Source organism: Melanerpes formicivorus, unplaced genomic scaffold, assembly GCF_026170545.1.
Source record: "Melanerpes formicivorus ecotype bairdi unplaced genomic scaffold, bMelFor1.0.p_v2 SCAF_115, whole genome shotgun sequence".
Classification (NCBI taxonomy): Eukaryota; Metazoa; Chordata; class Aves; order Piciformes; family Picidae; genus Melanerpes; species Melanerpes formicivorus.
The window spans coordinates 1,395,722-1,410,029 of record NW_027142467.1 but is presented as its reverse complement, the minus strand read 5'-3'; the positions used below and the strand labels follow the sequence as shown (position 1 = coordinate 1,410,029).

Sequence of the window (14,308 nt, the reverse complement as noted above, 5' to 3'; positions counted from 1 at the left end):
CAGTCTCACAGTGTCACAGGGTCACAGTCTCACAGTGTCACAGGGTCACAGTATCACAGTCTCACAGTATCACAGTATCACAGTCTCACAGTCTCACAGTGTCACAGTGTCACAGTGTCACAGTATCACAGTATCACAGTGTCACAGTATCACAGTCTCACAGTGTCACAGTGTCACAGTGTCACAGTATCACAGTCTCACAGTGTCACAGTGTCACAGTCTCACAGTGTCACAGTGTCACAGTGTCACTAAGGTTGGAAGATACCTCAAAGATTATCGAGTCCAACCTGGCACCACAGACCTCATGACTAGTCCATGTCAGCAAGTGCCACATCCAATCCCCTCTTGAACACCTCCAGGGATGGGGACTCCACCACCTCCCTGGGCAGCACATCCCAATGAGCAATGACTCTCTTGGTGAAGAACTTTCTCCTCCCCTCGAGTCTAAACCTCCCCTGGCACAGCTTGAGACTGTGTCCCCTTGTTCTGTGTGGAGAACAGGGCTGGGGAGGAGCAGCTGAGGGAGCTGGGGGTGTTGAGTGTGGAGAAGAGGAGGCTGAGGGAGCTCTCCTTGCTCTTGTGAGAATTTGTTTTTAATGTTTGGCTTTGGCCAGGGGAATTGCTGGGGACGGTGAGGTTGGTTGGTTGGTTGTGGTCTTTATGGTGCGGGGTTTGGGGAGAGAAAGCAGGAGGCAGAAGGCAGGAGCCTTTTGGCCTGGCTGTGCCTGGCTGTGTGGGCATGGAGTGGATATTCCACATCCCCTACTCTGCACCAGCTGCAGGGAAGATTGAGCACTACAATAGTTTGCTGAAGACCACTCTGGGAGAAACATCTAGCAGCAGCAACCTGGCTGGTAAATAGCAGAGGCTCAGTGAATGGAGCTGGACCTGCACACTCAGGTTTGTCCCGAAAGGTAGAAGGTGATAGAGTTCCTGTTGTTAGAGAAAAGGATCTGTTAGGCAAAACTGTTTGGATATTTTCTCCTTCAGGAGAGGCCAAACCTGTCTAAGGGGTGGTTTCTGCTGAAGGTCCTGGTCACACTTATTGGGTAATGCAAGAGAATGGAGAAATTCAGTGCATTCCCCAAAGAAATCCAACTTTAGCTGAGAGAGTTTCAGTTCAGAGTGCTGTACAGATACAACCTTGTGCCCAAAGGAGTAATCCATGAGGCATCTACGGAGCACGAACCCTAAGAGCCCTGAGAGCCCTGAGTCACCTGAGAGTCCTGAGTCACCTGAGAGTCCCTGCTCCTTTTCTTTGCTGCAATGCAGAGAGACAAACTGTTTTCTGTTTTCTTGGTGCCTGGTTTTTGGACTCCTGAATCATCTCCATCGGAAAGTATCCAGAATGGACTGTGAACTTTATTTACTCATTGTAGCTGTTGTTTTAGATGAGATGGATAGTATTAGCAGCCACTGGAATTGTTTAGAAGGGGTGGAGCTCAGTGTGGTGAAGGCACATTATGCCCAGAATTATGCCCAGATACTGAAACCTGTCCCAGCATGCGGACAAGTTCCCTCTCCTTTCATGAGGGGAACAAAGGCCGAGGCAGCACAGCCCACCGCACACACCCATGGCAGGGGATGCTGGTGCTAATACCAAGTATGGCATCATTCTAGCTTCATGCTTCCTGTAGGCTGCAGCCGATTGTTTACGGCATGCCCATTGGCCAAGTCTAGCCGCAAGAAACCTGTAAGTATTACCCCAACTTGTAAATACGTTGCCCTCTTTCACTTTGCTCTCTCTCCTTGCTCCAGCCTAACCTCATGCCATAGCCTTGCTCTTAAGCCTGCATCCAGGCAGGCCTGTTGAGCCTTGGCCCTGAGAGTATCTCCAGAGGAGTGACATACGCTGAGCGCCTGAGAAGCTACAGCCTTGTATTACCAGTCTCACAGGCCGGAAGACCCTGCCATGTCTTCAAGAGGACTGGACCCCTGAGGGTAAGATCTGCCCAGTTGCCAGGGAAGAGACTAGCCGAGTCCAGCAGTCCAAACATCTGCCTCAGCCTTAAGCAGCAGACTAACAAGCTGCACAACCCTGGGTGTCAGCTCAGCAAGCAGGACCAGTGCTTCATCGCATGCCTGCATGATGCCACTGTTGTGGGAGAGAAGAGGAGTCCATGCCCTGTGCTCCAAAGCTGGGACCACTCCGATAGGGTCCCGTCCACACCTTCGAGCCAAGCAAAGGGGAAGTCGCTGCTTCATGCAGCCGCACTTCCTCCCCAGGGCTGTCCACGCCGGCCCCGAAGGTCGTTGCCACAGGGCCGACCCCGTCCTGGGACCAGCCCTGCCGGCCCTGCCAGGCCGATCCCACAGGACCGCTCCCTGCCATCTCAAGGGAGCCGCCACAGTCCTGCCAAGGGAACCTGCCTGCCAGCTAGCCTCCATTCCATCTCTTCTCTGCTGCCGTGGGAGGGAGAAGGCTGCCCCCCACTGTCACCATCTGGACCAGTCAGGAGCCAGCCCGGTGACAGCAGACTGCTACAACAAAGGACACAGTGAATCTTCCCCCGTGCTTTCCACTTACTCATTAACATTTGGTTCAAAGCACCCACGTCTAGCAAAGTCACCTCTGATGCATTGTAATGTCTCTCTCTAGAGTTAGGCAGCTGCCAATGTCCCATCAACCCGCCATCTGGTGGACAAGCAGTGGAATTGCACCCTTCTTTAGATTCATAGAAATTAACTCTGTAAATATTCCAATGGAGTCCAAATGATAAATACTAAACCACTTCTGGGATGTATTGCACAGCTGTGCACTAGAATATGTACATCAAATAGTGGTTATTAATTATTTTAATAATTAATACAATTAATATTTCTGTGTTTCATATTAATTAATAACCTCTTCATCACACTCTGAGCCAGTGACAACAGCGCTGAGGAAAATCTGCACCTCACGGCTGCTGTTCTCCAAGACAGTGTGAGCTGGTTCTGCCTCTGGCTCCAGCACCTGCAAAGAGAAGAGAAGAGTCACTGAGCAGGGCCCTGAGTGCCAGGCTGATCAGGGAGCCTCCAACAGCAGCCACACAGAGGGGCTAGGAAGGACATTCCCATGGCTCATCCCATGAAGACAGCAGCAGGAGACCCTTCTGCTGTAGGCTGTGTGTCACCTGCTGACCAAAGCCAGCAGCGCCAGCACTGCAAGCACACACGTGGGAACTGCCACTGGGTACCAGTGCCTGACCTTGCTTTTCCTGGCCCCTATAAACCTAGCGGCCTCCAGTTTCCCTCCTGGAGGCTGTGGGTGGAGAACCCCAAGAATGAACAGCTCCGGAAACTCTTTTTAGGACAAAGGACTTTCCGGAGAGATGTCTGGTGTGGGGCAGCCACCACACTGCTGGGGGCTGGGAAGGGGCATTCGGGGGTGGGAGTGAACTCATTTGGAAAGTCTCTGACTGCTCTGCCTCTGCTAGGCAAAACGATTTGGGTTCCAGGTCTTGCAGTGGTTCAGCAGCTGGGGCAGAGCCATCACCCAAGAGAAGTGTGTTGGGCAAGGAAAGTCAAAGCAGAAGCTGCTGCTGAGATCCCCACAGCCAACAGCAGAGGGCGTTGGAGTTGGAAAAGACCTGGATGATTGTCGAGTCCAACCATCAGCCCTGCTCTCCAGACCCTTGGCCAGCTTTGCTGCCTTGCTCAGTGCAGACAACGCTCAAAGCTCAGCCCCAGGGTGCTGGGGGGCTCCGCAGCACACACAGCAGAGTGCTGCTACTGCTGCTCTGCAGCCAAAACAAGAAGCAGGGGATTCAACTCCTTGGGAGTTCAAAGGCACTGAATCTAAACCAGATCTGAACTCCAGGGAATGGAGATCTGCTCAGTGCTGACCAACAGCTAAAGTCGGGGGCAGGAGGTTGGGGGGCAAGAGGATGAGGCCAGACTCTTTTCTCAGTCATGCCCAGTGACAGGACAAGAAGCAAGGGGCACAAACTGGAGCACAGGAGGTTCCATCTGACCAGGAGGAGAAGATTCTTTGCTGTGAGGGTGCTGGAGGCCTGGAGCAGGCTGCCCAGAGAGGCTGTGGAGTCTCCTTCTCTGCAGAGATCTCAACCCCCCCTGGTTATTGTGATCCTGGGCAAGCTGCTGGGGGTGTCCCTGCTTTAGCAGGGCGTTGAGACTGGATGACCTCCAGAGGTCCCTTCCAACCCCCACCATGCTGTGCAAGTGGGTTCAAAACTGTGAGCTCCCATCCAACACAGACTGCAACACTTCAGCTCTTGGTTTAGGGTTGGCCTCTCTTGTCCAAGAGACTTCCCCATCTTGTCTGAGCCCTCAGATCCCTCAGCAGCATCCTTTCCTCTAACACATCCTGCTGGTTCCCATTCAGGGATGGATTCACTGTCAGGAGGAGCAGCTCAGCCAGCAGAGATGGAGATCTGCTGCCATCAGCAGACCTTCCTGTGGCAGCTCAGGGAGCTTTTGCTGCTGTGCTTCTCACCTTCTTCTTGACAGGCCAGGTGGCACCTGGGGCCCTTGTGGTATCCACCCACTTGATGGCATGCAGGCTGTCATCCCAGTCAGGGACCTCCTCTGGTGGCAGCTGGAAGGAGATCCTGGACACCTGACACTTCACTGGGTGCTTTTTAAAGGTGACCTCAACTTCTGATTGCAAAGTCACTGTGATGTCCTTCACACAGCCAGCATGGAGGTGTCCCACCTAGGGAGAAGCAGAGAGCCAAGACCAACCTGGGATCACTGGCAAGGGATCACAGGCTGTGGGCGTGGGGAGCAGCTGTGCCAGCAACACCTCTGTGAGGAGAGGCTGAGAGCCTGGGGAAGAGCAGCCTGAGAGACAATCTCTCAAAGCTTATCAAGAGCTAGAAGCTGGGGCACAAGAGGATGGGGCCAGACTCCTCTCAGTGGTGCCCAGGGACAGGGCAAGGGGCACAAACTGGAACCAAGGAGGTTCCATCTGAGCCAGAGGAGAAAATTCCTTGCTGTGAGGGTGCTGGAGCCCTGGAGCAGGCTGCCCAAAGAGGCTGTGGAGTCTCCTCCTCTGCAGAGATTCAAACACACCCCCCCGGCCATTGTGATCCTGGGCAAGCTGCTGTGGGTGCCCTGTTTTGGCAGGGGGGTTGCACTAGATGACTCCCAGAGGTCCCTTCCAACTCCCACCATGCTGGGATTGTGTCAAACTGCATCTTACTGAGGATTTATCTGGGTTTTGATGGAGAAGAACACCACCAAAAGATGCCATGTCCCACAACACGGAGCTCTTCTGGCCCCAGCAAAGCCAGGGATGGCATCTCCTAGGTGGCACTGAAAGGGGTTCTCACTGCTCCATGGTGGCTCCCAGAAAGCTGCCAGGCAGGGTCTGAGCAGCAGGGAAAAGCAGAGACAACCAAGCTCACCTGGGGGCAGAAGTGGAAGGGAGGCTCAGGCAGCCACTGGAAGCGCAGGGCCTGCCCCCTGCTGCGGTTGGCGATGGTGAAGGTCACGGTGCAGGGGGTGCCAACGGGACAGAACCCAAACTGGATGTGATCCCCTGGGTCAGCTGTTGGCAATGAGAGAGAGAGCTCTCAGCATGAGGGGAGAGCCCTCTGCCCCCCACAGACACACAGGACTCCAGCTCTACCTTCTCCAAGCCTTCCTTCCCCTGGGACATGCAGCCCAGGACATGTCTGGGCCTGGGCTGAGATCACAGCGCCAGCTCACCTCCAGATCTGCACCCTCCAGCACCCCCAAGTCCTTCTCTGCAGGGCTGCTCTGGGCCCAGCATGGACCCCTGAGGGACACCAGTCTCCATCTGGACATTGAGCTGTTGATCACTATCCTCTGGCTGTGACTATCCAACCAATTCCTTAGCCACCAAGCAGTCCACCCAGAGAGGACACAAATGATCAGATGTGCTCTTCACAGCACCCCATGGGCTGGCAGACCTCCTTTTAGAGCTCCTCAATCAAAAGCTGCTTCCTTTGAGCCCTCCCTGCTGGCCTGCAAACTTCTCCCTTGACAGGGCACCTGCCCTGGGGCTCCCAAGCAAGGCTGCTCTGCAGGCTACAAAAGGTGACAGCAGCTGGCTGCTAAATCTGGGCCAGCCCTGTGCTGCCACAAGGTGTGCCCAGCCCTGGAGGTTCCTTGCTACACCCTGGCAGCCTCTCCTCTTACCCTCCAGGCTGTCCTCCTCCAGGCTGCTCTCAGGGAGCTTCTGCTCCTCCCTGTCTGCCACTAGTCCCTGGATGTTGTCCAGGGTGAAGTCATCTTCATAGCCTTCCCCCAGCAGCCTGATGGTGGTCTCAGAGGGGTTGTCCAGCACGGACAGGTGGAGCTTCCCTTCCAGGCGTTGGGCCAGGGTGGGCTTGAAAACCACCTCAAACTCTGCTGTCTGCCCACGCTGCAGGAGCAGGGAAGCAGTGTGGGGCTTCCTCTCTGCACAGAGATGGACACCAGGGACAGGTGAGGCACTGCAAACATTTCCATGCTCCAGAAAAGGAACAGGAGCTTGAAAACCAGCTGTCTCTAAGCACAGCTTGGCTCACCAGTGCTTCCAGACCCTCCTCCCATGGTCACAAAGCTGTGACACTACCAGGGCCATCCCTGTTAGTTGTCTTAAGCTCAGCTCAGTGCTCAGCCCTGGCTCAAACTGCAGCCAGATAGCTCCTGCCTTAAGCAGAGCTGAGTCAGAGTGCTTTGGGCTTTTGCTGGCTGGCTGTGAGCTCAGGGGCAGCCTCCTTTCAGGCTGGGGACTCCCCATATGCAGCACAGACCTCAGATGCTCCACTGAAGTGGTGTTACCCCCCCCAGGACTCAACCCACCACCTCCATAAGAATGGAAAAGCTTCCTAGAGCTTGCCAGGTAGAAATCAACCCTGCAAAGAGTCCATGTGCAACAGCCCCAGAGAGCCCCAGGACACAAGCTCTGGCCAACAGCTGCTTGCTGCTTGGCCAAGCCAGCAGCAGGACACAAGTTTTCCCTCTGTGAGTGACCACATTTCATGGGTGATGAATTCACCTTCCCCAGCAGAGTCCTTCATGCCCACAGCTTGGTAGAGGCATTTGGTGCTGGGCCTGGCTTTCAAGAAGAAAACTCTCTCTTCATCCAGCAGGTCCAGCAGCACCTGGGAAAAGAGCAGGACCAGACTGGGGTGGGCACAGCATGGCCCAGGGCCTGAGCCCACACTGCTGCTGTTCCACCACGGGCAGCCCAGCACGCTGCCCCCCTTCCAACACAGCTCTGAGCACAAGGCTGGAGCGAAACCAGCCCAAAGCCAGGCATCCAGAGACACTGGGAGGGGATGGAAACAGAACCAGGCAGGACAGGAAGGCTCCAGCCTGACTCTCTGAGTTGTGTTTCCCTGAGAAGGTCCCAAAATCCCCTTTCCCAGAGGAACTCCCTTCCTGGCAAGCAGAAGTCAGCCAGGGGCTTCCAACAGACTTTCTGAGGCCCCTTCCCAGGCTGTTCCCTGAGGCAGGGAAAACACAAAGCCCAGGGCTGGCTCAAGGCTGGCAAGGACAGCAGCAGAGCTTGCAAAGGAGGTGGAGGCAAAAGTGAAGGGCTGCTGAGGCACGAGCCTCTGCCCACTGCTTTGCCACAGCAGAAGCTCAGGAGGTCGTCCTCCTGCCACAGAGGGGCTCTGAGCACAAGCCAAGGCTTTCCTTTGGGCTCCAAGGGCACCTGCAGAGCAGTGGGGCCCCTGCCCACCCTCACCGGCTGCGCTGGGCCCTCTCCTGCCCAGCAGCAGCCTTGTTCCCAGAGCAGAGCTCCCTCAGCAGCTGCTCACCTGGGCAGGGACAGGGCCAGAGTTCTGCAGGACCAGGGGCAGCTTCTCCCAGGCCCCCAGCAGGAGCCTCCTGAAGAGCAGCAGGGGGTTCCCTCTCCTGTCCTTCAGCGCCGGGCGCAGGACCCTCACCTCCGGCAGCTTCCCCTCGCCGCTGATCTCAAAGCTCAGGCTCTGTGCTCTCACTGCTGCAGGGCTGCAGGAGAGGGGCAGCAGAGCCACTGCTCACTTGGCAAGCAGTGGAGCCAGGGCCACCTGCTGCATTTCCCCTGCCTGGGGCTCCTGGCCCCCAGGACACAGCTCCCCCTTGCCCCTCTCCTCCCAGTCCCATCCAAGAGGAATCTGCTCTGCAGAGCCAGAGCCTCCCAGAGCACCAGTTCAAACCATTTCACTCAGAGGAGCCCTGCAGGGCAGCAGAGACATGAGGAGGTGACAGAGGCCATGGGGCAGGTTCCCTGGCTGTGCTGAGGTGAGACAGAAGCAAGGAGCATGAGCAGAGCATGGAAAAGGTGTCCAAGGCAGAAGGGGCAACCCCAGCAGGGAAGGTGATCTCCACAGAGGCTCAGAGCAGGAATTGCTCCTTAGGGCAGCAGACTGATGGATCCAGTCCCAGCTCAGCTACTAAAGGGCTGGGCAAGGGCAAGGCAGGCCCAGGACACACACAGGGCCTAGGGCAGAAGAGCTGGGGTCTTTTAGAGGGGATCCAATGGCTCCTTTAGCATCAAAGATCTTCATGCACCCCAGGAGATCCACCAGATCACCTCCTGAGCACAGGAACAAGGAGGCAACAAGGGCAGCTGGCTCAGGGCATGGAAACAATCCTCTGTCCTTGGCATTCTCCAGCTCAGCTGAAGCTGCACACAGCTCCATTGCTTCCTGATTCATCCACTCCCTGTTGGCTCCTTGGCATCAGAGAATCCTGGAATGCTTTGGCTTGGAAGGGACCTTGAAAGCTCATCCAGTCCAAGCCCCCTGCAGGCAGCAGGGCCCTTGGCAACTCCAGCAGTTTGCTCAGAGCCCCAGCCAACTTGACCTGGCATGGTTCCAAGCATGGGGCATTCCCCACCTCTCTGGGCACCCTGGGCCAGTGTCAGTGTCCCACTGCCCTCACAGGCACTGCTGCAGGCTACAGCAGGGCACTGACTCCCCGGCTCTGCTGGATCTCGCAGCTACAGCTTCTGAGTTCTCTGCAGCATCTCTGTCAGCAGGAGAGGCTGAGAGCCCTGGGGCTGCTGAGCCTGGAGAAGAGCAGCCCCAGAGGGGATCCTGGAGGTGAGGGTGCTGGAGCCCTGGAGCAGGCTGCCCAGAGAGCTTGGGGAGTCTTCTCTGCAGAGATTCCACAGTCCCCTGGCCATGGGGATCCTGGGCAAGCTGCTGTGGGTGCCCTGCTCAGGCAGGGGGTGGGGCTGGATGATCCCTAGAGCTCCCTTCCAAGCCCCTCCCTGCTGGGATGCTGTAACGCTGAGTACTCTACCCCAGGCTACTCAAAGAGCTCTCAGGAAGGTCCCCTCCCAAGCTCTCCTGAGGTGAGTTACCTTGTGTGGACATCGAGGGAGGCCTCAAAAGTGCAATGGTAGCTCTTCACCTTCCGTGGAGTGAAGGTGACCGTGGCAAAGGCCTGGGAGCAGCTGGGCACGGACAGCCGGACAGGATCCACCTCAAACACCTGGCCAGAGTGGCTCTTCAGCTTGGGGAAGCCCAGAGAAGGCTGTTAGGAGGAAACTTTTCTCCATGTGCTGCTGTCTCACCCATACAAGGATCATGAGGAACAGCCCCAGACAGTGTGGCCCCCTTCTGGCTTCCCTAGACAGGCTCCATCTGTCTCGGGGGGGAATCCAAAGCAGTGCTGCCCCAGGGGGCTGCCATCAAGCCCAGGAGTGCAAAGCTTGCTTTCAGCGCTGCTCAGACCTCCAGCACACATGGGAAGTGGGGACTGCATGGAGAACCCTGCAAAGAACCTGCCCCTGGCCTTTAAAGAGAAGGGGCAAAGAGCAGGGAGCCTAAGGAAAGCAGAGAATGGCTTTGGTTGGAAGAGACCTTTGGGATCATCAAGTCCAACTCTAAGCCCAGCACTGCCAGGTCACCACCAAACCATGGCCCTCAGCACCACAGCTCTGAAATCCCTCTAGAGATGGGGCTCCACCTCTGCCCTGGGCAGCCTGGGCCAGGCCTTGACAACCCTCAAGGGAAAGAAATTGCTCCTCATGTCCAACCTAACCCTCCCCTGGCACAACCTGAGGCCATGTCCTCTTGTCCTAGCACTTATTCCTTTTGAGAGGAGACCAAGCCCACCCCAAAAGGGTCTGCTTTGAGCCCTGGCTCAAAGCTGAGGAAAAGCTCCTCCTCTGCCTGTGCTTCCAAGAGATGTTCAGAAGGGCTCAGGTCTCACTCCAAAGCCCCAGGAGCCTGGAGCTAAAACCTTGCCTGAGACACACTGAATGCAGCCCAGCTCTCACCTGCCCTGAGCTGCACTAGGCTGGGCAAAAGGAAGCAAGGAAGCTGGAGAACAAGGCAGATGCCACACAGCCTTCAGAGACTCCCCAAGGCCTCCTGTTCTTACCTTGCTGGGGCTGGGTTTGATGGAGAGGAGCACATCGCAGGGGATTCTGTTCACATTGCAGATCTTGAAGCGTGCCGTGGCCTGGTGCCCAACCAGGACGTTGGTGAAGATGAACTTGTTCTCATCTGTGAGGAACACCCCCTGCTGCTCCTGCACTGTCTGGAGGACCTGGCAGAGGTTGCTGCTGCTGCAGATCTGATGCCCCTCAAAGATGGACTCAAGGTCATCAGCCACGAATGCTGTGAGCAGAGCAGAGGGAGGGCTGAGGATGGAGAATCCTTCCTGCTGACCTGCCCTGCCCCTGCTGGCCTCTGAGAAGCTCTTTCTGCCCAGGGAGCTGCAAACCCCAGCCTTGGGTGGGGGAGCTGCCTGTGAGGATGGAGCTCAGGCACCCTCAGTCTGAAAGGGTTTCTTTTGATCCTTCCATGCATCCCTCCCAGCCTCTCCCACTGGTGGGCTTGGCAAGAACCTCTGAGGATTCGCAGAGAGATGCAACGTCAGGCTCAGGCTGTCTGCTCTGTCCCAGGACTGAGGCTGGGTGCCGAGCAGCAGCAGCCTGGCCACAGGAACCCGTGGGCAGCACTCACCTGGAAGGCAGGACTCGGCCAGCAGGGTGTAGGGGATGCCAAGAGGGTTGTCCCTGGGGTCTCTGTTGCTGATGTCGATGAGCAGCTGCTCCTGGCACGGCCCTGGCAGCTCCGCAGCACAATCTACTGTCACCAGCTGCTGCTCCCCAGGAAGGATGGAGCCAAAGGCAGGGGACACTGTGAACATGCCCAGGGTGAGGCGAGCCTGCAGAAAGAGTCCCAGCAGAGGCTGATGGCAAACAGCCTCACTCTGAGCATCCCAGCAAGGAGGACCCTGGGCCTTGGCCTCCAGCTGGGCCCAGGGCAGGCAGGGACGACACCAGGGCCCAGAGCACAACCCAGGATGAGAGGAACAAGCTAAGGAGATGTGCAGGCCTAGCCTGAGTGGCTTAGAGAAAGGAGTTGGGCTGTAAAGGGTGAAGGTGGGAGCTGGGGTCCTTCAGCCTCCAATGTGAAACAGGAGAGCAGAGAGAACTGTGAGAAACCATCAGAGAGGAGAGCAGACTGGGCAGAAGGCAAGGCAAGGTCATCTCCTGTCCCTGGACTGGGAGTTCAGCAGGGACACTCCACAGCTGTGGCACTCACAGCCTTATTTTGGCCAGCAGCTCCCAGGTACAGATCCCTTCCCCTTGGCCCCACAGCTCCAGGGCTGAGCAAGAGCACAGCATTGAGCAGCTCCTTCCTCTGCTCATGGCTGGCAGAGGATGGGTCTCCCCCATGCAGCCCCTGTCCCATGCCGTGGGCACAAGCCCCCAGCCTGGGCACAGCAGGGGAGGAGCCTGTCCTGGGGAGCAGGAGCCACCCACCTTCACGGAGGGCTTGGTTTCCTTTGGCAGCAAGGGCTTGCTCTGCTTGGCTGCAGCAGACCTTCCACTGGAGCTCCCCTGCTTGTGGGAGTCGGAGAACTTCCTTTGATGTGCACCCAGAGGAGAGAGCAGAGAACATCCCTCAGGCTGAGCTCCTCCTGCCCTTCTCCACAGCCAACCCTTCCTCCCCAGGGAAGAAAGTCCTCCTGCTCTTCACAGCCCCCTGCACCACCTGTGGCTGTAGCTGATGGGCAGATGGGCTCCAGCAGCAGCTGCATGAGGATGAGCAGGAGGATTCTCTGGCATCTCTCTCCTCCCTGCTCACAAGCCAACTGCACAGGCAGACAATAACCCAGGGCTCACAGAACATGGACTTGTTTAGTTGGGAGAGACCTTTAAGGTCAGCAAGGCCAAGACTGACCCCAGCACTACAGGTCACCACTAAGCCATGGCCCTCAGCACCACACCTCACAGAGTCACAGAGGTGTTGGGGCTGGAACAGACCAAGCACCACATCTAAACGACCTTCAAACACACCCAGGCTTGGTGACTCCACCACCTCCCTGGGCAGCACATTCCTGTCCTGACCACTCTTGCTGGGACACAGTTTTTCCTAATGCCCAGTCTGAACCTACCCAGTCACAGCTTGAGGCTATTCCCTCTTTCCCTGTCACTAATTACCTGTGAGAGGAGACCAGCACCAACCTCTCCACAGCTCTGAAACCCCTCCAGGAGCAGGCACTCCACCACTGCCCTGGGCAGTCTGGGCCAGGCCTTGACAAGCCTCAAGGGGAAGAAATTGTTCTTCATGTGCAGCCTAACCCTCCCCTGGCACAACTTGAGGCTGTGTCCTCTTGTCCTAGCAGTTGTTCCTTGGGAGAAAAGACTAACCTCACCTGGCTCCAGCCTCCCTTCAGGGAGTTGTAGAGAGCCAGAAGGGCTTCCCTCAGCCTCCTCTTCTCCAGGCTAAACAATGCTAGGTGCCTCAGCTGCTCCTCACAGCCCATGTGCTCCAGACCCTTCCCCAGCTTTGTTGTCCTTCCCTGGCCACCTTCCTGCACCTCAATGCTCTTGGAGTAAGGGGCCCAAACCTGGCCTCAGGACTCACAGTGCAGCCTGGTTGTGTGTCCTGGCTGCCTGCCACACGCCAGCCCTGCTGTGGGGCCTCCTCCAGCAGGAAGGTTGCTGCAGGCCTTCTCACCTTTTCTTTGTGGGCTCAGCTGCAGCCTGCTCTGCTCTGCAGATGAGGAACTCGAAGGGCAGGAGGCCTCTGTTCTGCAGCAGGAAGCTGCAGGCCCTCCTGGTGCCGCTGGCCATGGCCCCGCAGTCGAGCAGCGCCGCAGGGCTGATGCTGTACTGGCTGAAGACAGCTCTGGCTGAGAGCCTCACTGGGATGCTGGCAATGGGCTCCCCTCCTGCCCTCAGCTTGGGCTCCAGCACCTGCAACCAGGGCAGGCCTTGGTAAATCCAGCAGAGCCCAACCTCTGGCTCTGGCCTGTGGCCACAGCCCAGGTGCCCATCAGCTCATCCCCCTGCTCTGAAGTCCTTCTCCAGAACTGCATTTTCAGCCCCTCTTAGAATCATGGAATGGGTTGGCTTGGAGGAGTCATTGCTTCAATTTTCCTGCAGTCAGCAGGAACACCTGAGGGCAGAGCAGGTGCTTCAGAGCTCCAAACAACCTGACCTGCAGTGCTTCCAGTGATGGGGCAATGACCACCTCCCTGGCCAAGCTGGGCCAGGCTGGCACCACCCTCAGTGTCAGACATTTCTTCCTCCTATCCAGGCTGAATCTTCCTCTTTTAGTTTCAAACCATCACCCCTTGTCCTGTCCCAGCAGGCCCTCATCCAAAGTCTGTCCCCAGCTTTTGGATTGGCCCCCTCCAGCACTGGAAGGGCCAGAGCTGGCTTCTGAAAGCCTTTGCTGTGTGCAAATAACAGAAGGTTCCCCAGCTAAAGCTTGCTTTCCAGCACAGCCATGTCCTCCTGACCCCCTCAGCCCAGCTGTGCTCACCCTGCCTGCCCCAGGCAGCTCACCTGGCACAGCAGGATGGCTTTGTCCTCAATGCTGATCTCCCTCTGGGGGTGGAAGAGCAGCTGGACACGGACAGGATGCTCAGAGGCAGGCAGCAGGCCCTGCTGGGGCTGCACAGTGAGGTGGGAGGCCAGGTCACGGCTTCCGGGGTCTGTGGGGCGCAGCCTGAACCTGGGGAGGGAAGGAGAAGAAGATCTCTGCAGTGAACAGCCCAGGGGCCAGCAGCACAGCCAGGACCTGGCATGGGACCAGTAAAAACCAACCAAAGAATTCTGCTGTGCTTAGGAGCCCCAGGCCCTGGCAGAGCCAGGCAGTGCTGAGTGCTGGCAGCTCCCCTCCACCCCCAGCGTTTTCATTCCTCCTCTAAAGAGTCTCCTGAAGAGAAAGGACTTAGCCCTGGAAGGACAGCAACAGAGCTCAGCAGGGACTGGCCTCAACTTCAGGGGCACAAAATCCCAGACCCCCAGCATGGGAGGGTTTGGAAAGGACCTCTGGGGATCATCTGGTGCAACCCCCCTGCTAAAGTAGGGCACCCACAGCAGCTTGCCCAGGAGCACAAGGGCCGGGGGGGGTTGGAATCTCTGCAGAGAAGGAGACTCCACAACCTC

At 57.1% G+C, this 14,308-nt stretch overlaps 1 protein-coding gene across 1 annotated transcript in view; it reads right to left on the bottom strand.

Moving 5' to 3' along the window:
- Window positions 1–2,655: 2,655 nt before the first annotated feature.
- LOC137456062 (hydrocephalus-inducing protein homolog) overlaps window positions 2,656–14,308 on the bottom strand; it is an 83,687-nt gene continuing 72,034 nt past the window's right edge. The window contains exons 57-68 of the mRNA XM_068167350.1: window positions 13,703–13,871; window positions 12,870–13,108; window positions 11,669–11,771; window positions 10,863–11,067; window positions 10,276–10,514; window positions 9,251–9,402; window positions 7,719–7,911; window positions 6,950–7,055; window positions 6,106–6,366; window positions 5,349–5,491; window positions 4,436–4,654; window positions 2,656–2,953 (exon numbers count right to left, since the gene is read on the bottom strand). Coding sequence (XP_068023451.1) covers window positions 2,834–2,953; window positions 4,436–4,654; window positions 5,349–5,491; window positions 6,106–6,366; window positions 6,950–7,055; window positions 7,719–7,911; window positions 9,251–9,402; window positions 10,276–10,514; window positions 10,863–11,067; window positions 11,669–11,771; window positions 12,870–13,108; window positions 13,703–13,871 — 2,149 coding nt within the window. The 3' untranslated portion in view covers window positions 2,656–2,833. The remainder of the gene's footprint in view (window positions 2,954–4,435; window positions 4,655–5,348; window positions 5,492–6,105; window positions 6,367–6,949; window positions 7,056–7,718; window positions 7,912–9,250; window positions 9,403–10,275; window positions 10,515–10,862; window positions 11,068–11,668; window positions 11,772–12,869; window positions 13,109–13,702; window positions 13,872–14,308) is intronic.